This window comes from Lontra canadensis, unplaced genomic scaffold, assembly GCF_010015895.1.
Source record: "Lontra canadensis isolate GAN:19392208 unplaced genomic scaffold, GSC_riverotter_1.0 scaffold58, whole genome shotgun sequence".
NCBI classification, from domain to species: Eukaryota; Metazoa; Chordata; class Mammalia; order Carnivora; family Mustelidae; genus Lontra; species Lontra canadensis.
In genome coordinates, this window is record NW_022631052.1 from 8,294,252 (window position 1) to 8,316,172 (window position 21,921).

At 39.6% G+C, this 21,921-nt stretch overlaps 2 protein-coding genes across 6 annotated transcripts in view; one reads left to right on the top strand and one right to left on the bottom strand.

The window, feature by feature from the left end:
• PPTC7 (protein phosphatase targeting COQ7) overlaps positions 1 to 16,480 on the top strand; it is a 40,022-nt gene extending 23,542 nt beyond the window's left edge. The window contains exons 2-6 of one of the 3 annotated variants that reach the window (XR_004384859.1): positions 229 to 408; positions 6,314 to 6,512; positions 9,657 to 9,780; positions 10,830 to 10,918; positions 11,371 to 11,458. Coding sequence is in view for 2 of the 3 variants with exons in the window: in XM_032876306.1 (XP_032732197.1) it covers positions 229 to 408; positions 6,314 to 6,512; positions 9,657 to 9,780; positions 11,371 to 11,500; positions 12,595 to 12,653 (692 nt within the window). In the remaining variant the exon portion in view is untranslated. Of the gene's footprint in view, positions 1 to 228; positions 409 to 6,313; positions 6,513 to 9,656; positions 9,781 to 10,829; positions 10,919 to 11,370; positions 11,501 to 12,594 lie in introns of those variants that run through there. The other 2 variants (XM_032876306.1, XM_032876308.1) reach the window with 2 other exon arrangements.
• A 1,608-nt stretch (positions 16,481 to 18,088) lies between these two features.
• The window catches only part of RAD9B (RAD9 checkpoint clamp component B), a 34,748-nt gene continuing 30,915 nt past the window's right edge, over positions 18,089 to 21,921 (bottom strand). For all 3 annotated transcript variants that reach the window (XM_032876309.1, XM_032876310.1, XM_032876311.1), the window contains one exon: positions 18,089 to 18,700. In XM_032876309.1, the coding sequence (XP_032732200.1) occupies positions 18,572 to 18,700 (129 nt within the window). In that variant the 3' untranslated portion in view covers positions 18,089 to 18,571. The remainder of the gene's footprint in view (positions 18,701 to 21,921) is intronic.

Below are 21,921 nucleotides of genomic sequence, written 5' to 3' on the forward strand. Positions count from 1 at the left end.
GCTCACGTATTTATTTATCAATATATGAAAGATCAGATTCAAAGAAGAAAATGGGGAATAAGATTATTAGTGTGTAGTTAAATTTCAACACTCTTCATTCTGAATTTCAGGGTAGATGTATGTACTAGTATGTAATAAAATGAACTGTTAAGAGGAGACAGGGATAAGAATTTTAGAAGTTGGTAAGAATATTCTTTCAATGTAATTTTTTATCTGTTTTGTTTTTAGGGGTTGCAGATGGTGTAGGAGGGTGGAGAGACTATGGAGTTGATCCATCCCAGTTCTCAGGGACTTTAATGCGGACGTGTGAACGGTTAGTAAAAGAAGGACGGTTCGTCCCAAGTAATCCCATCGGAATCCTCACCACAAGCTACTGTGAGTTGCTGCAAAATAAAGTACCTTTGCTTGGTAAGTAGATATACTGTGTTTTCCTCAGTAAAGAAGCACATCAGATGGTTAACAACAAAACTAAGAAAACCACTTAGCAGCCCAGCTTTTTTTCTGAAGTTCTTTACTCAGCGGAGTTTGATAGAGAAGCTATGAGCTCACCAGAATATATACTACTGCTCCGAGGGAATATAAATAGGTATGGCCATTTTGGAAAACAGTTTGGAATTATGGAATAAAGTTAAATGTAAAAAGGTAGTATGCCCTAGCAATTCCACTTCTGGGTCTACACCTTAGATTAGAGAAACTCTTTCACATCGGTGTATTAAGAGATGGGTATAAGAATGTTCATGGTAACATTGCTTATAATAGCAGAAAACTGAGAACGACCTAAAAGTCCCCTTATTGTAGAAAAATGCATGTTAAAAAGGAACAGCTTGGGGTGCTAGTGGCTCAGTCAGTTAAGCATCTGTCTTCTGCTCAGTTCATGATCTCGGGGTCCTGGGATTGAGCCCTGTGTCGGGCTTCCTGTTTGGTGGAGAGTCTGCTTCTCTCCTTCTGCTCCTCCCCGCAGCTTGTGTTCTTTCTCTCTCTCTCAAATACAGAAAGAAAAGGAACAACTTAAAGCTGCATTCAATACTCAGGAACATGTTGTTGAGGGAAAATAGAACATTGCAGAATACCACCTAACAGTCTGATTCCATATTTCAAATTCAAAAACATAAAAAAGTAAAACCATTTTGTTCAGGGACTCCAAAATAGGATAAAAGAAGAAAGAAAAGTAAGTGATTGTATAATTCAGGATAGTGGTTCTCTTCAGGGGTGGAAGAAAGGGAATGGGATCTGGTATGTAAAATTAAGTTGGGGAGTTCAAGTCGCAGATCGGCACCCCCAGACTACTAGCAGGTAGCTGATTAGTCTGTGAAATAGCATGGCACAAAATAAATCCCCATTAATCTTGTACTAGAAAACTTCCAGGGCGCCTGGGTGGCTCAGTTGTTAAGCGTCTGCCTTCGGCTCAGGTCGTGATCCCAGAGTCCTGGGATTGAGTCCCACACCGGGCTCCTTGTTCAGCAGAAGGCCTGCTTCTTCCTCTCCCACTCCTGTGTTCCCTCTCTTGCTGTCTCTGTCAAATAAATAAATAAAATCTTAAAAAAAAAAAAAAAGAAAACAAATACCTAGTGTGTGTTTATCTGATATGCTAATGGAGCATCTTTTGACCAAGCTTCTACATTTGTTTGTTAAATGGTTTCCTGGGAACTTACCCAACAACTTACCCAGCCTTCTGAGCAAGCTCTCAGAAGGGTGTTATTAAGTTTCTGCTAGTTGCCAGGATCTTTCTGGTTAGTAGAAGTAGCCTCCCCCCAAGTCACTGTCCATATTAAAAATCAGCCTCTGTTACGGAGTTTTCCACATTGTAAAATTTTGCCTTCAATTTAAATCTTTTATAAGAAGGGGTTCTTTTCATCACGCTGCCATCTTCTGTCTTTGTGCTGTGACTAATCAGCTTGTTTTCCTTCTAACTGAAGAGAAACCTTGTCTTGAGGTTTCAATATACCGCTTTGTCTTAATCCGCTATTTTGGACATGCAATCTGGAGCTTGCCTGGCACAGTGAAACATCCTAGATTCTGTTTCTAGCACCTCTCTGTCAACTTGCCATATGACTTTGGGCAAACTACTCAACCTCTGACCCTCTTGCTTCGTTTGTTAAATGGAGAGATCTTTTTTTGTGAAAAGGAACGGCTCAAAGCTTCATGCAATACTCAGAAACATGTTGAGGGAAAGGGGACATTGCAGAATACTATCTGATAGTCTGACATCTAACAAAGAGCCTATAGATAGAGATTCCAGGTCCCATCTCCTGCCTGTTCCCGTGAGTCCTCTGCCAACATCCCCCTATCCATTTACTATGACTTAGAATAAGCATTTGGAAAACACCTGCCCTGATTTTGTACTTTGAAAGCTTCGGGGTTTTTTGCTGTGTTTCTTCCTTATCCCTCCTTCCTTTCCTGTTTACTGTCATACAATTTGAAGATCTTAAAATAAATTTAAGGACTTCTTAGAAGTTTTCTTACACTGAATATTATAATCACTTTTCTCATAAAAGACGTTGAAATAATCCTTCATTACTATGTTTGACACATAGACATTTCTCTCACCTAATCTACATACATACCTCTAAGCTTTTGTAACTAAGCTCCAGCATTTTTTGGCAAAGATAGCCTACTGAATTTTACTGAACCTCAGATATAATTGCAAATAATGATAACTTTACACGATTAGGTAATCTTTTTTTTTTTTTTTTTAAGATTTTATTTATTTGACAGAGAGAGAGACAGCAAGAGAGGGAACACAAGCAGGGGGAGTGGGAGAGGGAGAAGCAGACTTCCACTGAGCAGGGAGTCTGATGCGGGGCTTGACCCCCGGACCCTGGAATCATGACCTGAGGTGAAGGCAGACACTTTAAAAACTGAGCCACCCAGGCATCCCAATCCTTTTTCTTTTTTAATCCAGTAATTGCTAAAAAGCCTATAACACAATCCAGTATAAAGGTCAAACACCTATTTCTTGAGAATTTCTAGCTGCTTTTAGATCTGGGTTGACATCACAGGCTAATTGTTAATATGTATTTCCTCAGAAACTCTTAAGTGGAGTTAAGTCTTAGGGAGCCAGCATATCTTAAGAATTTGAGGGGTCAGTGCGGCGCCTTGGTGGCTCAGTGGGTTAAGCCTCTGCCTTCGGCTTGGGTCATGATCTCAGGGTCCTGGGATCAAGCCCCATATCGGGCTCTCTGCTCAGCGGGGAGTCTGCTTCCCCCTCTTTCTCTGCCTGCCTCTCTGCCTATTTGTAATCTTCATCTGTCAAATAAACAAATTAAAAAAATATATATATTAGGGATCAGTCCTAAAAATGTTCTTTCTTTGCTGCACAAAATGTTTCATAGTAGTTTACAAAATTAGGGGATATATATTATTAGGATAAAAATATTTCCGTTTTAGCATGAATGATTTGTTTGGGTGCCTGTCTGGGTTTGTCGGTGGTCTGAACATCGGATGCTGTTGTTCTCAGCACTTCTTTTCTTCTTTTCCTGCTTGTTCCTCTCCAAATTCATACGAATAATGAGCTCTTCTCCCAGTATTAGGTTCTCAGGGCCTGAGCCATGTGCACACATCAGTTATATGAAGAGGCAGAGGAGGAGTATACACTCCAAGCCTACATGATTTTGTAAGGCTGGGCTTGTCTTCGTTGGTGCTGCTTTGCATATTAAAGCTCTGTCACTCACAAGGACCATTTTGACTCTAACACAGAGGGTGACAGCCACCGGGGTAGCAAAATGATAGCCTGGGTCTGTCAGTGAGTAATAATGAGTCAACACGAGTCCTTCCTGCCCCAGGATTTTCAAGGCTCTACTACTCATCTGTCTTTTTTCCTTCTCAGATTAATCCCATCAGCTTTCAGAAGATCTTTTGTGTGGTGATTCTATTGAAGTGTGCACTGAGTTAAGGAGGAAGGGTAATTGGTGATCTTAACTGTACCATAAGCTGTGCGGTAGGTTATCTGGCAGAACTGCCAGTTAGTTACAGCGCCTTTTTCCTCTGATGTTTGATGGGTGGAGACTAGATAGCTTAGCGTTAGGGCGTCAGGTTAGATAACAAGGAAATGGAATTTCTGAACATTATGATGAGATAAATGCTTAAATTTCAGGTTTTTTATATTAAGTTATATATTTTCATCATACATCCTTCATCAAGGAAAAATATCAGAAATTAAATTATCCATAATCCCACCCAGAAAACTATTATTATTTTAGTGATTGTGTGCCCTGATTTTTTTTTATGTATGTTTGTGTGTAGAATAATGGTAATAGGAATTGTGAATATACTGTGTGCTTACAGCCACCCCATGGGGTAGGTTCTTTTGCTTTTATTTCCTATTTTGCTAGGAAAAAACTGTGGCATAGAGAGAATAAGTGACTTTCCCACAGTCACACAGCTACAAAACAATGGGACCCTGGGATTTAACACAGCTGGCTCCACAGCCTGTTTCTTTTGTTTTGCTTTTAACCGTCATCTTAACAGTTTAGCTTTTTTGTGTACTACTGGTTTATTTTTTAATTACATTAAATTTCACTTTTTTTGATGTATAATTTAAGTTTGATAACATTTTTTATTGAAGGAGACTTAAATACTTAAAAACTTAAATACTAGCTTGAAATCTACTTGTTTCACTTATCTTTCATTTTCAAATATATTTCTCTAATAATCTTAGTGGCCACCAAATAGCTAACACTTACTATGTGATATAAGTGTTTGATATGATTTAACTAATTTTATCCTCACAACACTAAGAGGTAGTTATGGTCTCCCTATTTTGTAAATGAGGAAACAGGTCCAAAGAGGTTAAGTAATTTGCCCAGGTCACACAGCTAGTAAGTAACAGAGCCAGCATTCAGAGGCAGGGAGGCTGACTGCAGAGGTCTGTACTCCTAAGTATTTATTTATTGTTTTTATTTGTTGACAAATTTATTTATTTTTTGACAACGTGTAGCTTTCTACTGTATGGATGTTCTGTAATTTATTTAGCTGATTCCTTAATTTTAGGAGTGAGGTTGTTTCTAGTTCTTGATCTTTTGATCTTAAACAATGTTTCTGTACTTATTTTGTTTACATCTCTAGTTGTTTCTTAGGAATTGCTAAATCAAAGGGTAAGCACATTTTTTAAGGTTATGTTGCCCTTTAGAAAGTTGTGTAGTGGGGCGCCTGGGTGGCCCAGTGATTTAAGCCTCTGCCTTCAGCTCAGGTCATGATCCCAGGGTCCTGGGATTGAGCCCCACATCGGGCTCTCTGCTCAGCAGGGAGCCTGCTTCACCCACTCTCTCTGCCAGCCTCTCTGTCTACTTGTGATCTCTCTCTCTGTGTCAAATAAATAAATAAAATCTTTAAAAAAAAGAAAAGAAAAAAAGTTGCGTAGTTTTACTATGTTGTCACCATGGAATAAGAATGACCACGTTCCCTGCATTCTTGCCAATACCATGCGGTATCTTTTTTTGACTCTTGTTAAACGAAGGGGCAAAATGGCTACTAGTGCGATGATGATTTTTTCATATATTTACAGATTGTTTACATTTACTTCGTGGTGAACTGTTTATTTTTCTATTTTGCCTTTTTTTATTTCTCTGTAGGTATAGGTTTAAATTTTAGTACTTGAAAGTAGTGTTACAGGTTGTACATCAGCTTTTCAGTCTCAGGAAGGTCACGTGAGCTGTGGGCTGCAAAGGTACACAGAAGCTTTTTGCTCTCTGCGTGGAATGTGGTCTCTTCCCTCTGAACATTAATAGTCTCTATAAATTGAACAGGATGATTGCACAGGCTACCAGGGAAAATTGGTTTTGTCAATTCATAGTGACTCAGTCTCCAGTGAAGGTTCTTCATGACCTCAACAGATAGAAATCTGGTTAAAAATTGTAGTTATGTGCCCTGTCTTAAATTTTAGTGAATTTCATGGAGAAGGCTTCCTGCCAATGACTAATGAGAAATGTCAGGAAAACATAACATTCTTATTCTGGCATTTAAGTATTAAAACTTAATATCTCAACAACCTGCTTTTGAGCATTTGGCGTAGATTATAGTACTACTGAAATGAAATAGTGTGATTAAATACCAGCCATTTTTATTGTTTTCTATCTCTGCAAACGGAAGAATTCAGATTTCAGGGGCCTGCTTCCTATATGTAATATAAATCCCTTTTTCTTTCCCCATCATGTTGACCCTGATCAGGTTACTATTGCTAGTTGTTAGAGGTACCAGCATGACTAAGATAAGCAAAGGAGATTCCGATGTGGCTTTTTGAAGTGATGGGATAAAAAATGTGGATGCAAAGATAGTCTTGGAAGAAAAAATAAATGGAGATCATTTTTGGTTCTAGGTAGCAGTACTGCCTGCATCGTGGTGCTGGACAGAACTAGCCACCGCTTACACACAGCAAACCTGGGTGATTCAGGCTTTCTGGTTGTCAGGGGTGGTGAGGTTGTGCACCGATCAGATGAGCAGCAGCATTACTTCAACACTCCATTCCAGCTCTCAATTGCACCACCGGAAGCCGAAGGAGTCGTCCTGAGTGACAGGTAATCTCCCCTCTTGGCCATTATGAGTGAGCAGGGCATGGCTGCTCCTCCTTCTGTCCCCTTTAACTACAGTAAAGATAGGCATTTTCAGTTGTCATGTACAATAAGAAGGTCCAAAGAGAATATTCTCATCAAAAGGACCTCTTAGTTTGACTTCAGAAGATATTTTGCTGGCTCTTGCAGCCAAGTTCAATTCAGATAAACACCCAATAATTTGACAAGACTGAAAACACTCTTCAAGCTTATAGAATATCAGTTTTTCATACCAAGACCAACATGATACATATGGTTATAGTTGTTAAATTGTGCTGCAGAAATGAGTCATTATCCATGCATGCCACCGCCTGTACAAGATTTTGCATATGTTAGGGAAAAGTTCAAACAGACATCTGCTTTATTTATCAGAATAACTTCCTGATTCTCGGGGCCTTCTATTAGATGCATCAAATAGAACTTTTAAATTGTCAAGACCTTTCCAAGATGATAACTACTTTTTTTTAATCAACTTTTACAGTTTATTTTTTCTAAGATGAAAATACAGAGTGAGGCTAAGCAGTTTCAGATTCCTCTGCCTGTAACAATTTTATAGGACCTGGCACAAACACTGCTGGTGATTCATAAATGTTGTTAAATGGGTAATGAACCTTTTGTAAAAATAGAAGTAGTCTTGCAAGTGTCTATTGTCTCTACTTAATAGTTCTCATTAAGCCAGATCTTGAGTACAAACTAAGATAAAATGATTATTACTGCCATTTTTAAACTGAAATAAGTATATTATATAATTAGTTATTCAGGATTGTCCGTCTAAATTCTATTGCTGACTCTTAGCTAGAGGGAAGCATTTTTTACTGTCAGATTAGGTATGTTACCATAATTGGAACAGTATTTCATTATAGGCCCTTCTCCAGTTGGCTGTAATATATATCTATCCATATTAGCTACATTGGAGTGAGGAGAAAGCAAAACCCCAAGGGCTTGGTAGATAGCAAGCTCAGCTAACAGTTGTAGAGAACGGTGTTTTAATTTTCTTTTATTTGATTCTTGTTTTGGCGTCTAAGTGCTAGAGCTGCTCTGCCATATCTCACACCCTATCTTTGGGACTGTGTGGTTAGGGCAGCACTCTGCCTGGCCTGCCAGCGAGGTAGAGGTTGCTTCCCCTGGAGCCCACAGACAGCTTGCTAGCATGTGACTTCAGCTCGTGTTTCAGTGCAGTCAAAAGTTTCCAGCGGCACAGTATGTTCAATCAAAATGGGCAAAACTGCAGCTGGCGGAACACCAAGCTCATGGGTGGGAGTGTTGGGAGAAGAGGACAAACCGTCCAATGGTAGTGAGTCTCGCACAGGCAGGATAGCAAAGGACACTCCTGAGGAAGAAAAACCTCAGCATAAAATAGAGCTTTGCTGCCAACCTGGTCATTAATCTAAACTTCTAGAATCTGATTTGTTTCCAAAGTCTGAGCAACTGTGAAGTGTCTTGTATTGTTTTTCTTTATTCCACAGAGGGAATCGACCTGGTTTCCACCAGTTTTAGTCTTTTTTCCCCTGCTGCATGAAAGTATTTACTTTCTTTTTCACTTAGTTCCTCTTATCTATAAAATAGAATTTTAACCTTAATTTACAGGTTTTCCTTTAGTAGCCTTTTATATAAAGTGTTTGTGGTGTAAATGTGTAAGTGGAAGTTCCTGGCCAAAGCCCATTACAGCACTGTTAAACGTGCCCCTTCTTTGCTCAGTCAGGAGAGGATGAACCTGAAATTTTCTCAGTGTACTTTGTGTAAATCCCCAGCAGGCATTGGTGGGCTGTTTGTTTTTATGTTTTCTCTTCACATATTTTACATATTTTATAACACATCAGTGACACAGTTTTGGGGTCTTTCTGTCAAGCTTAGGGTGCTTTGGTTCTGGCTCCTCCTTTCTGGGTCAGTGTGTAAATTTTTTCTTTGCACTTGTTCCCTAATTACAGGTTAAGGCAGACTATTAGGCATTTCACCATTCCCTCACCTTGGAGGCTTGGATTCAGTGAAGCTGGCCTCTGGAAATGGCTGCGAACCAGCCTTTGAGAGGGCCATTAATTCTTTGACTGTACGATCTTTTCTCCCCACTGGGTGTATATCCCCTACACCCAGTTCTTGTGTGTTTTCATCAGGTGTTAATCAGGAAAAAAGCCTTCCTTCTATCCTTTGTAAAGTTTTATATAAAAAGATGTAGCGAAAAATCTACCTCCTATCCCATCCCAACACAGTTTCTCTCCTCAGAGACAACCACTATTACCTGTTTCTTTGCGTCCTTCCAGATTTATTCTCTGCATATAGAAGCATCTGTATCTATGGGTCTTCCCCCTGCCCACCCCTCCCCGCCAAACGCACCACTGTCTGTATGTTCCTTCCTTCATTAGCAATATATTAAGGAGATCCCACCCACCCCACCCCTCCCCCATTTGGAGGGTAAGTTACTTTGTTTCTTCATTTATTAGATATTTCTTGAAGACCTGCTATGTGCCAGACACATTAATAATTAAATACTTACTATGGTGAGCACTCTTTAAGCCCTGAGAGACACACAGTTCTTACTCTGCCTTACTAGTCCATAGTAGTCCATACTAGTATGGACAGCTTGCTAGCATGTATGGAATACCATTGTAGTAAGAAATACCATTGTAGGTATTTCGTGTGAATTAATTCTTACGGGATTTGCACGTTCTTATCCATAGTGCTCTGTTGTTCCACTGTACGGCAGCCTCCTGAGAACCAGAGTCAAGCCTGCAGGGAACTGATGAGTAGAAAATGAGTAAGAGAGGATGGAATTTGGCTATAAAGATTTAGGAAATAAAGACTCATTTCTACTAGGATTTTGCATGTTAGTTCTGACTCAGAAAAGAACCCTTTCTTTTAAACCATCTGTGACTAATCATCAAACTCAGTTTTACTTGGTAGAGTCAGTTAAGCTTTTGAAATAGTTGTATCAGATTTTTCAATTAATTTTTTTCAAGGTTAGGAATTTCAAAATGGTTTTTATTATCGATTCTGTTATTATAAGTTAGTTTTTCCTAAAGGCTCATTGCATTGTAACATAGTGCCTCTTGAAAACTTTGAACCTTATCTCTGAAGGCCTCTCCTAACTTTGCCCCTACCCTGTCCTTGTCACAGCCCGGATGCTGCTGATAGCACATCTTTTGATGTCCAGTTAGGAGACATTATTCTGACGGCAACAGATGGACTTTTTGACAACATGCCTGATTATATGATTCTTCAGGAGCTAAAAAAATTAAAGGTAATTAACTCAAAGGTTGGTTGATGGAAACACTGGCCCTCTCTGGGCAGCTAAGTTTTACTGGTCCAATTGTATTATCTCTTTTTGTAGTTTTTGGAAAAAGCTATATTGAAAATTTAGGAAGACAATGGTTCTGGTCTTTCAAGCAATTGTAAGGGGAATTTTCACAATTGGAGAACTTGAGGAAAAAAGAAGTTTCTCATCCACACCTTTAGTAAAGTGGTAAAGGCTGGAAAGCCCAGATGAGAAATTTCTTGTATTTTTAATGGTGTTAGCTCCTGGCTGCCTTAATCCTCTTATTCTTTTAACAAACCCAGCAGGTGTTAAAGTTGGGAAAGACAGGAAATCGCCATACTAGAGCCAGATGAGGGCAGCAGGCAGCTAGGGGCCTTAATATGACCTGAGCTGTCACCAGTAATGAAACAGTTCAGATTTGGCCCATACAGAAAGTGGAAGGAAGTGAAAACCAGTTTTTCCATATTTTCTGGCTTTGAAAAAGCACTAACTCTGGGGGAAATTAGTCTTTTCCTATGTTCTTAACACTAAGCAGTATTGACTGTGAGTAAGTTTCTAAACTTTTTTAGCAGTATTTTCCTCACCTTTAAAGTGGGGTACCAAAGGTCCTATTTTATAGAGTTGTGAGGATTACCTAAGACCATGTGTACAAAATCCTTAGTGCCATGCCCCATCTGTGGGGTGCAGTAAAGGTCAGGTGCTTAGATGGTGCTAGCACTGTGCTCTGTGTGGTGAGGGGGGAGTAGCAGAAACGTCACATTCCCTCCCCATATGGAGCTTATATTTCTAGTGGAGGAAGACAGATAATACAAAGAAAGAAATACATGATAAATGGTGGTAGATAAGTAGAAAAATAAAGCGGGGTAAAGGAATAGAGAATAAAGAGGGCTACTCTTTTGGAAAGATTGGTCAGAGAAGGCCTCTTTGAGGAGGGGACATTGAAGCAGAGGCCTTTTATTATTTATACTGAAACTATTCCAAATCTTAGAATGGTCGAGCTAAAATGGACCTTGTTTCCCATCCCCGTTTTACAGATGAGGAAGTTGAAGCAGCAAGGATAAGGGTATGACTCAAGATTACACAGCTAAACAAGAATCTTTCATCATGATATAAAATTCTAAAGGTATTTTCAGTAGGACAACTGGCAGCTCTTACTGGGAGAGCAAACCGTGGTTGGCCAGGGTTGCATTCCTAAGCAAGGAGTCTTTTGAGGTCAACCTAAAGTGCTATCAAAATCTGCCTTTTTAGTCCCATCCAATTTTAGCAAGAATACCTTAAGAATTCCAAATGAGAAAAACCGCAAAAATGAAAATCCAGACTTAGAGCCCAAGGCCACCCTAGCAAAGGGTGACATCTGATTGACATTTGTGCAGATTCACTAGTGGTCCTGTTCATTTACTGAAGATGTAATGTTGTAAAGTCTTCTCTAACTGTGATAAAACTTAAATGGTGTAAACTGTGGTTAGATAAATGTTACTGTCTCAAAAAGTGATATTTGCAAGTAGTACACTTGCATGCTGAAATCATGTGAGGAGGCATTATGGTAAAAATAACTCCATCATCCTTTCATCTTAGAATTCAAATTATGAAAGTATACAGCAGACGGCAAGAAGCATTGCTGAGCAAGCCCATGAGCTGGCCTATGACCCAAATTATATGTCACCTTTTGCACAGTTTGCATGTGACAACGGATTGAATGTGAGAGGTAAGCATTCTTTAGGAAGGTCATAGGGACTGACTGGGGACATAGTGGGATGGGAGCATTCTTGGCTGTGGGGTGAGGTAAACTAGAGCAGTGGGGTGAGACTGGACAGCTGTGAGCCCATGGCTTTGAGCAAGGTCAGCAGGCCCTAACACTGGAGGTCAAGAGCAAGTGCATGTCATCATGTCTTCCCCACCGAGGCTATCCTCCAGAACTGCACTTCGTTGGCTCTAGAGGCAGGCAGAACCTGAAGCCCTTTATTGCCACCACAGCACTGCTTGGACCTGAGCCCAGAAGGCCTCCAAGTCCGCCTAGAGGCCCTGGACATTCCTAACAGTTTAACATTCTGCCCTTCACGGGTCTGACATTTCACTTCTTCCTTCCCTCTGGCTTTGTGGGACTCGTTGACAATATTTGCCTGCCAAATTACCACAGCAGATTTTGAAGAGGGAAGCAATGTTAAACTGTCCTTGCCTAAAGAGTCCTTCTATCTACTGAACAATATGTAACTTTGGGAACAGGCCAGTAGCTCAGTCTTAGGGCTGGGATGACATGTTGGTGCTGCTATATCAGAACTCATGGATTTGGTCAGTTTCTTGCTGATACAATATTATGACATGTAAAGCATTTCTTAGCCCTCCAGGAAGTATTAAAATAGAAAAAAGCACATGCCATAGCTGTTTGGCAGATTAGAATACAAGACTATTCCTAGTTTCAAAACATTAGATATGTTTGTCCAAATTAGGATTGTGAGTAGAAGCATGTAACTTTCTCGTCAGGCAGAATTTATCTTAACCAGATTTTGTCTTTACTGTGATTGCTATAAACAGAGGATGTGGTGGCCATTTTAATAGAGCGCCTGTTGTAAAGAGGCAGTGAAGGTTTTTGTTTTTTAAAAAAACAAAACAAAAACTTCAGTTAAGTTACATGTAATTTTTTAAAAACAATTCTCTTTATCAAGTGTCTTCTTTTTTTGCTAGAACACAACCAAACCTGCCTGAATTGCAAGGATTTGTCTCTTAGTACTTTCTTAGGCTTATATTTCTAATTGACTTTTCCTTTTAAGATCTATGAAGACATTTTCATTTTCATTTTAGGTGGAAAGCCTGATGACATCACCGTCCTTCTTTCAATAGTGGCTGAGTATACAGACTGACTCGCCTAGGTGTCAACTCTGGCCTTTCCTTTCATCTTCCCAAATTCTCCCCTGCCATGTGTGCTGATCCTGCTGGCAGGACTGTTTCTTTGCCACTGATCTTGATGGCCAGTGATGTAAGCCTTTGCCAGTCTTTTTGAGATCTGGTTGAGATCTTTGTGGAGAACCACTACTGTCGTTCACTAGCTCGTATCTGCCAGCAACTTTGAAGAGAATCAAGATTTGAAGATTGACCTTCACTTCTTACTGTCCTTTCTATGATGGAATGAAGGTTTTCAATGCCAGAATGGCTATTATGTTTTAAAAATGGTTTAAGTATTGAAAATGAGTGATGTTAGTGAAGTGAATTCAAAATTACAATGTGTAAAAGGGATTTTAAAAGTCTAACACAAATTGTATGTTATGGTACATCTACTAGAAACATACATTGTCATCAAAAGAAATGTTACACGTGTATTATACAGTCTTTGTTATGATGATTGGTGTGGCTTTATGTTTTCATTATAAACTCCTCTATTTTTCAGGGGCTTAGAATTCTGCTCTAAAACATTGCTCTGGATTATGAAATCATCTTCCCAGGAGCTTTTTCGTTAAAAATTAGAAGAAAATTTTAGTTTAGTTCTATGGATGCAAATGTTTTTCTGGTTTTTAAAAGATGCTTAATTGTGCTCCTTTGAGGAGAGTTCCGGCAGTTCATTGATTAGTCCAAATTATAGACTTGTGGCCTGATGTGCAGGAGGCCTTGGGGAGACTCCCTACCAGATTTTTTCAATGGAAATATTACCCAAGATTATAAAACTCCTCAAAGCCTAGGAATTTTAATGTTATGGCTGAAATTCCTCCTAGCTTTCTGATAGGAGATCCCTATGTGGGAGCTCTAGGCCCACAGGCCTAATAAGTTGAGAGTGGACAGCTGTAACTTTGAATCTGGTTGGGTTTTGATGTTCATGCTACTCCTAGTCTCCCTCTCAGACCTTTCATTACTGGCCTTGCTTTCCGTAGAGCATGCACCAAATTCAGGGAGTCCATGTGAAAAGAGCACTGTGGGCAGTGGCAGCAGCACAAGAGCCCACGAGGAAAACTCCCGGTGATGATCTGACATTTGCATTTGCCCTACACAGAAATTAAGGGGTCCGAATCAAGCTTAATGTTTACAGTTTCCGAATAGCCATCTTGCAGTGTATAGTTTCCTTATAAAACTACCCTGCATTCAGTTTTCCCTTTATCTGCAAGTTCAAACTTATTTTTAAGGTTTGTGTACAAGTCAACTGCTGTAAAGATCTATATTTTTGGGTCAGTTTTTTTTCCTTCATTAACTTGGTGGTAGAAAAATATATATACTTAGAAATCCTTAAATTAAAGCCATGTTTTATATATAAGTCAGGTAACATTGGTGTATAGATGAGAATGCAATTAAACCTGATGAGGATCTGCTGGAGGAGAATACGGAAAGTGTCTTTCTCTAAAGGAGATACTTATTCCCTGGTTTATTGCATTAAAACTTACGTTTGAGGTTACCTCAACTTGTTTTAAAAGATTTTGTTTTGTGAATTTGTACTGTATATTTGAGTAACTGTCAAGCTTTTGTTTTATTTAAAATTGTTTAACATGTACCATGTACATGTCATTACTATATTTCAATGCATCATGCTTGTAACAGGCATTTCATTTATAATAAGAATGAGTTATTCATTTGTAAGCCGTTCAGTAATTTATCTACTATTCCTAAATTGGCATAATGTTAGATCTCTATTTTGAATCACCTTTAATTACATGTCAGAATGCCTTAACTACCCTAACTTGACGAAACAAAATTCTTTGGTAGAAGAGATAGGGGACTGGGCAGGGAGGGGTGGGTGGAGTTACATTCTGTTTAAATACAGAGTACCCGTCCTGCTGCGATAAAACATGGAAGCGTGAGCGGCAAGTGGCGGGTATTTATTTTGCACAAACTGTTTGCAGTCTCTGTGTATTTAAAAAGTAAAGAAAGTTGCATCCAGAAGGGTTTTGTTAGAAGGAATACATTTACATTTGGGCTGACAATTTCGGTTCTTTTGTTTGGGTTTTTAATTCTTTCTGGTCAGAGGTATGTCGCCTTATGATCTGGATATATTTTGCATTAATTTTCCAATGCCTACATTTAATTCCTTGTAAGAGCGGTGCTGGTTAAGTCACTGGCTTTTCTCTGCTCTCATTTAACCCATCAAACACAATCTCTTTAAAGCTAGATTGGTGATGTTTTACATGACTCATTTAATCAACTTCGTCTTTTTTGAGAAATGACCATTAGAAATCGACAATGTTGGTGTCAGTGATATGAAAATAGTTGGAAAAGAATTTGAGTTTCACAATGGAGCTGACTTTAGACCTGGCCTATAGATTAGTGACACAGAATATTTTCTCTCTTTTCTTTTTGCCCTGTCCTTTGTGTGTGACACAATTAATTTTATGACTGCCAGGGAGTGATGGGGGGGTGATCAGTTGGAGTGCTGCTTAACAAGTAACACTCCTTCCACTCCCAGTAGTTAGAGGCTCTGCTGGACCCATACTGGAATTTTCCAGGTCACAGAACCCAAGTCTCTGTGGGGTGCGACTGCGATATACCAGTTGGTGGGTCTGATTCTGAACTTGATGTGTGTTAACTGCATTTTAAAATCAAGCAGAATAAAACACACACATTTGCCTCATGTAATGGACTTTTATAACAAAGAGAATTTGGATTTCTAATTTACAAATGGCAAATTATTTATCCCTCTCTGGATGCACCAAAGACCAGTAAAGTTTATAGCTTTTCCATCTATATTTATAAAGCAATACTGTATTATAAAAATCAATATTTTTATCACATGCTTGAAATTTTTATTTTATTCTGTTTTAAAATGTGCACTCTAAACATATCAGAACCTTATTTCTTCCTGTGAACTTAAGCTGCCTGCGCACAAAAAAAATTCACTGAATGGATAATGCAGTAGAGTCCATTAGGCTCTTAAAAACTGAAAGAAGAAATGGGGGTGGGGGAAACAAGTTATTTGTCCTGAATTACTGTACTGGCTTGACATGGTTGATAGGTACTAAATCACAAAAGAATCCATTCCAGGTATGCATGTCTGGGGGGTGGGCTGTGTCTAGAGTAGAAACTAGATTTCAAGCTTTGCATGATAGGAGAGTGTCCTCTTCTATCAGCTGCATTTGTTCCAGATAGAACAGTCACCTTCAGGACCACCTTTAGTACCACCAACCTACCACATTGAGCAACAAGGCAGAATTATGGGAATTCACAGAGTCAGTTTTGAGCATTTTGGAGATTGTAAACAAGATTGGCTAGAACTGTAAACGTTTGTACTTTTGAATAAGTTCATGGTTCCTTGTCACCTTATACCAGCTATCTTTGTTAGAAGCTACAGCATCCAATTTCCCTAGAAACTATCACATTTTTGCAGTTAACAAATTTCACAAGATCAAAAAAAAAAAAATTCCCCCAAATCTGCTTATAAAATTGAAAATATGAAGCAGAAAAGCATTTGGATTCTATTCATTAAAAGAAATTCTTTGCAAAATTGAATTTCTCAACTAAAAAGCGACAGTGTCCATGTCAAAATTTTAACTGTTAGCAGGTAGTTTGTGGCAAAGATGGCTAAATGCTGAAACAAATTTGAATTTGTGTATACTAATGAGCTGCTTTTTTCTGTTGAGACTATCATTATTTGTCTTACCCAAGAGGCAATGACCTGAATTGGATGTCTGAAATATAACTTATGCAGGAATAGTTCTGTAAATACATTTAAATAAACTGTAAAGATATTTAATAAATATAGTATTTATACTAATCTGTGTAACTCCTCTTAATTTGAACTGTTACAGAGTAAGACACCAGTCCTTGGCATTTTGTTGGTTTCTATATCAAGTCCTCATTTCCAAGCCTCTTAGTCATTCTAGCAGGAACTCCTTAATTTGTATCTGTCATTTTCTCTCTTTTACTAGTTTATCCCCCTGAGCTCTTTTTCACCAGCTGGTTTACTACATCAGTTTAGCTGCCTCAAAAATTCCCATCAAGGGGCGCCTGGGTGGCTCAGTGGGTTAAGCCGCTGCCTTCGGCTCGGGTCATGATCTCAGGGTCCTGGGATCGAGTCCCACGTCGGGCCCTCTGCTCGGCGGGGAGCCTGCTTCCCTCTCTCTCTCTCTCTGCCTGCCTCTCTGTCTACTTGTGATCTCTCTCTGTCAAGTAAAAAAAAAAAAATTCCCATCAAAATGGACTGATAATTGAATGAAAATATAGATGTTTTCCCAATTGAGAAGCCTTTTGCATCTTCCAAATGGTGTGGAATGAAGCCACAAAAAAATCTGGTGTCATTTAAACTTAACATTCTGTATGCAAATTCTAAAACCCAAATTATAGATAGTTTAATAGCGTAACTATCTTTTCCAGACTGGTGCTGCACCCAGGCAATTACTGATGACGGTGCCCTCACAGCCTATAACCCTCGGCCTATTTCGGTGAGTGAACCAGAAACTTCACCCTCTGCAAGCTCTATAGTTACTCGAGTATAAATGCTCTCTTTGTCGTCATCTGCATCTGTCAGGAATATGTGAAATTCAGTGTTAATCATCACTGTAAGCATAAGATATGTAAATCTTTAGCCTACAAAAAAAAAAAATTTCAAAGGACTTGAAATTATGTGGGCATTGCCAATTTCGACAAAAAGCTTGGTGAAAGCCATTTTCATTCATTGAGGAACATTTTGGGACAAACTTGAGTTTTTATTAGGTTACTGTGGGTAGCTCTGACTCATTACTAAGCTACAAGAGCCAAATTCATTCTGGTTTTAGTTAGAACTGTGTTCACAGTTCTAAAGTTGACTAATTCACTCAGCCACCTTTGTGTATGAATTCCTCACAAAATGTAAAGTACAACTGCTTGCCAGTTAACATTTCCTTGTGATTTGTTGGTTTCACAAAGACTTCACAGTAAGACATTGCGGAAGTCAAGAGTTTGTCAGGTTATAACTGACTGTAAACAGGTTCGGGGGAGGGAGAGGCATGCATCATATTATGTAATAATGGGTTTGTGCCAGATTTCTTTAGTCTGTTTGTTCAGGTAAGAAGCTAATTCTTAAAGGGGCAAAGGACAGAGACATTCATCATCTACCTCATTTTACTCCAAACCTAGGCTTTTACAGTGGAGGTTGCTGCTCTATGTCAGATAATACAGAAATAATTTAAGCAGCAGTTCCATTAAATTATCTTCTGCATCCCACTGCAAAATGTATATATCCCATGTGAAAATCAGAACGATTTAAGCCTGTAAAATAAAATTTCACAATTTATTAAAAGACTCCAAAGTGAGGGGGGTAGCTATATATTTTTATTCTTGACCTTTTTTTTCAGGGATTATTTTTACTTAAAATCTTAACAAAATATAAAAAGCGACAGACAAAAAGTCATGGCATTACATGGGAAAAGACTGCATAGCTTTTAAATATTTCTCAAAGCACCAAAACTCAAATGTTTGCAATCAAATACAAAAGCTACCTACGAGTCACAGAACTATAAGCCATATTGACGCACTCTAAATGGCGCTGAAAAAAGTCTAAATACCTTTATAAAACTGGCAAAGAAAACGCTAAAAGCTCTAGTGTGAATGTGCGTTGAATTGAAGAATTCTAATGAGCTTTTTCCTTGCACAGAAGACTTCTGCCTCCAAGCAGCATAATGGGCTTTAAGCAAATATGTACACTTAACAAGCAGCTATTTCTAGATATGGCTGTTACACAAGATGATGATGTTTAGCAAAGCAGAAGCCCATCCTCCCATTTCAAGGAAGTCCAAGACAGCATCTCTATAGACTAAATGTGAAAACATGTTTGAGGTACGAGTGAACTAACAAATGGGCTGGGGGCCAATTCAGCTATCATTAAGTGTTAGAATGTGGAAGATCTGCCATTATTCATGTCCTCTTCAGTGTCACTTGCTGTTGCCAGACTGTCAAAACGGTGGTTGAAGTGTTCTTGCTGGTCAGAAGAAACTGCTCCAAAGAACATGCAAGAAAACTGGAGGGAAAAAAGTAACTCCACTGTTCATTTGAGTGAAAGTCAGTGCTCATTAGATGCTCCAGGTAAAAGCCCCTTTTCAGAAACTTGGCCCATGTGGTCTCCCTAACTTTGATGGTCATGGTTCATGGAACCAAACCTTCATGACTGGTACAGCACATCCTAAAACAAAACCCTTCCCTGCCTAAAAGGAACAGTTTGGGATCAGTGATCTTCTGACTCCTCTGCTGGAGCCATTAAAACTCACACCAAGGGAATGATAGACAGAGGGACCCTCTGCAGGCAATCCTACTTGACTAATCCATCTTCTCCCCTTTCCCTCCTACTGCAGCTGAAGCTACCACTCCCAGCTACAGCCAATCCTTCCCTCCCCATCTCTGCCTCTCAGGCCCTCCCAGACTGCTTCTCTGTTGAATAGGAATACTAGCACTTAGGGTGCCTGGGTGGCTCAGTCATTGGGCATCTGTCTTTGGCTCAGGTCATGGTCCTGGGGTCCCGAGCCTGGAAGCCCTGCTTCTCCCTCTCCCACTCCCCCTGCTTGTGTTCCCTCTCTTGCTGTGTCTCTGTCAAATAAATAAAATTAAAAAAAAAAAAAAAAAGGAATATCAGCAATTAAGTGTCTCTCATCTTTAAAATACAAATAGCCTTGGGGCGCCTGGGTGGCTCAGTGGATTAAAGCCCCTGCCTTTGGCTCATGTCATGACTCATCAGACCCAAAATGTCAGTAGTGCTGGGATGGAGAAACCTTAATTCAAAGGGTGGGCAGAAGAGGGCCAGCCAGGTGAGAAGTCTAAAAGCAACGAGGAGAGTGTGGCTTGAGGAAGGGACAAGAAGAAAGTATCTGAGCATCAACTGGGATGAAGACTGAAAATGGGGGCACCTAGGTGGCTCAGTTGTTAAGTGTCTGCCTTTGGCTCTGGTCATGATCCCAGGGTCCTGGGATCGAGCCCCACATCTGGCTCTCTGCTCAGCAGGGAGCCTGCCCCCGCCCCGCCTGCCTCTCTGCCTACTTGTTATCTCTGTCAAATAAATAAATAAAATCTTTAAAAAAATAAAATACAAAAAGCCTTATCCCATCCCGCCCCCTGCCTCAACTATTGCTTTACCTCTGCTGTCAAGCTGTCTACTTGAATGTCTCCATTTTCTCATTCTCTGATTCCTTAGTCCTGTTTCTTGCTGATACAAGAAATACCACTTCACAAACTGTTCTTATGGTCACCCAAAATCACCACATCCTTAAGGCAATGACCATTTTCTGTCTTTTTTTTTCTTAAGATTTTATTTATTTATTCATGAGAGAGAGAGAGAGAGAGAGGCTAAGGCAGAGGGAGAAGCAGGCTCTCTGCTGAGCAGGGAGCCAGACGAGGGACTCAATTCCAGGACCCTGGGATCATGACCAGAGCCAAAGGCAGACACTTAACAACTGAGCCACCGAGGTGCCCCCATTTTCAGTCTTCATCCCAGTTGATGCTCAGATACTTTCTTCTTGTCCCTTCCTCAAGCCACACTCTCCTCGTTGCTTTTAGACTTCTCACCTGGCTGGCCCTCTTCTGCCCACCCTTTGAATTAAGGTTTCTCCATCCCAGCACTACTGACATTTTGGGTCTGATGAGTCTTTGTTGCAGGGGCTGTGCTGCCCAGCAGAGGGTCCCTGAGCAGCGTCCCTGGCCTCTACTCACTGGACGTCAAGTATCACCCCCCTTCGCAAACTGCACCATCCAAAAATGTGTCCAGACATTAGTCAGTACCCCCTGGGGAGCATAATTGCCCCAGGTTAAGAACCACTGCTTTCTGTGATGGTAGTCCTCTCTTCTGTACTCTCTCCCTAGGAGATTCCATTCATACCCCTGGCTGAAATTACCACCTACATATGCCAGGGAGTCTCAAAGTTAGAATTTGAACTTCAATCCATATATCCTGCTACTTACTTGATTTCTGCAACTTAACATATCCAAAACTGACTTTGTGATCTAAGTGAGTGGTGAACCTGTTTCTCCAAACCTAAGTCTTTCTGAAACCTCTTTTTCCTTTAACCTCTAGAACCATAACCAAATCCTGTTACTTTTACCTCCACAGTTGGTTGTCATCTTTGGCCACGCCCCTCCATCTCTACTCTAAGGGATCACCATCTCAGATGCTACAACTGAGCTTCCACTCTTGTGTCACTGTATCCCATTCTTCACATGGTAGCTGCTTTGTTCTACAGTTACCTTTTAAAAATCCAACTCTGTACAGTGCACCCAAAATAAGAAGATACCTAGGAATAAACCTAACTAAAGAGGTGAAAGACCTGTTCTCTGAAAACTATATAAAAAAGATGAAAGAAATTGAAGATGACACAAAGAAATGGAAAGACATTCCATACTCATGGACTGGAAGAACAAATATTGTTAAAATATCTTTACCACCAAAGCAATCTACACACTTAATGCAAACTCTATCAAAATACCAACAGCATTTTGGCAGAACTAGAAAAAACAATCCTAAATTTTATCTGGAACCACAAAAGAACCCAAATAGCCAAAGCCATCTTGAAAAAGAAAAGCAAAGGCTGGAGGCATCACAATTTCAGACTTTAAGTTATATTACAAAGCTGTAGTGATGAAGACAGTATGGTACTAGCACAAAAACAGACACAAAGATCAATGGAACCGAATAGAAAATCCAGAAATAACCCACAATTATATGGTCAGTTAATCTTTAACAAAACAAGGAAGACTGCCAATGAGAAAAAGAATGTCTCTTCAACAAATGGAGTTGGGAAGACTGGACGACAACATGCAGAAGAATGAAACTGGACCACTTTTTACACCATACACAAAAATAGATTAAAAATGGATTAAAGTCCTAAATGTGAGACCTGAAACCATAAAAATCCTAGAAGAAAACACAGGCAGTAACTTCTTCAACACTGGCTATAGCAACTTCTTTCTTGGTATGTCTCCTGAGGCAAAGGAAACAAAAGCAAAAATAAACTATTGGGACTACATCCCGCCCCCCCCCCCAAAAAAAAACCTGTTCTACGGCAAGGGGAGCAATCAACAAACTGAAAGGCAACCTACAGAATGGGAGAAGATATTTGCAAATGACAGAGCCATTAAAGGGTTAGTATCCAACATACATAAAGAACTTATAGAACCCAACACCCAAAAAAGAAACCAATTTTAAAAATGAATGAAAAGGGCACCTGGGTAGCTCAGTTAGTAAAGCATCCCACTCTT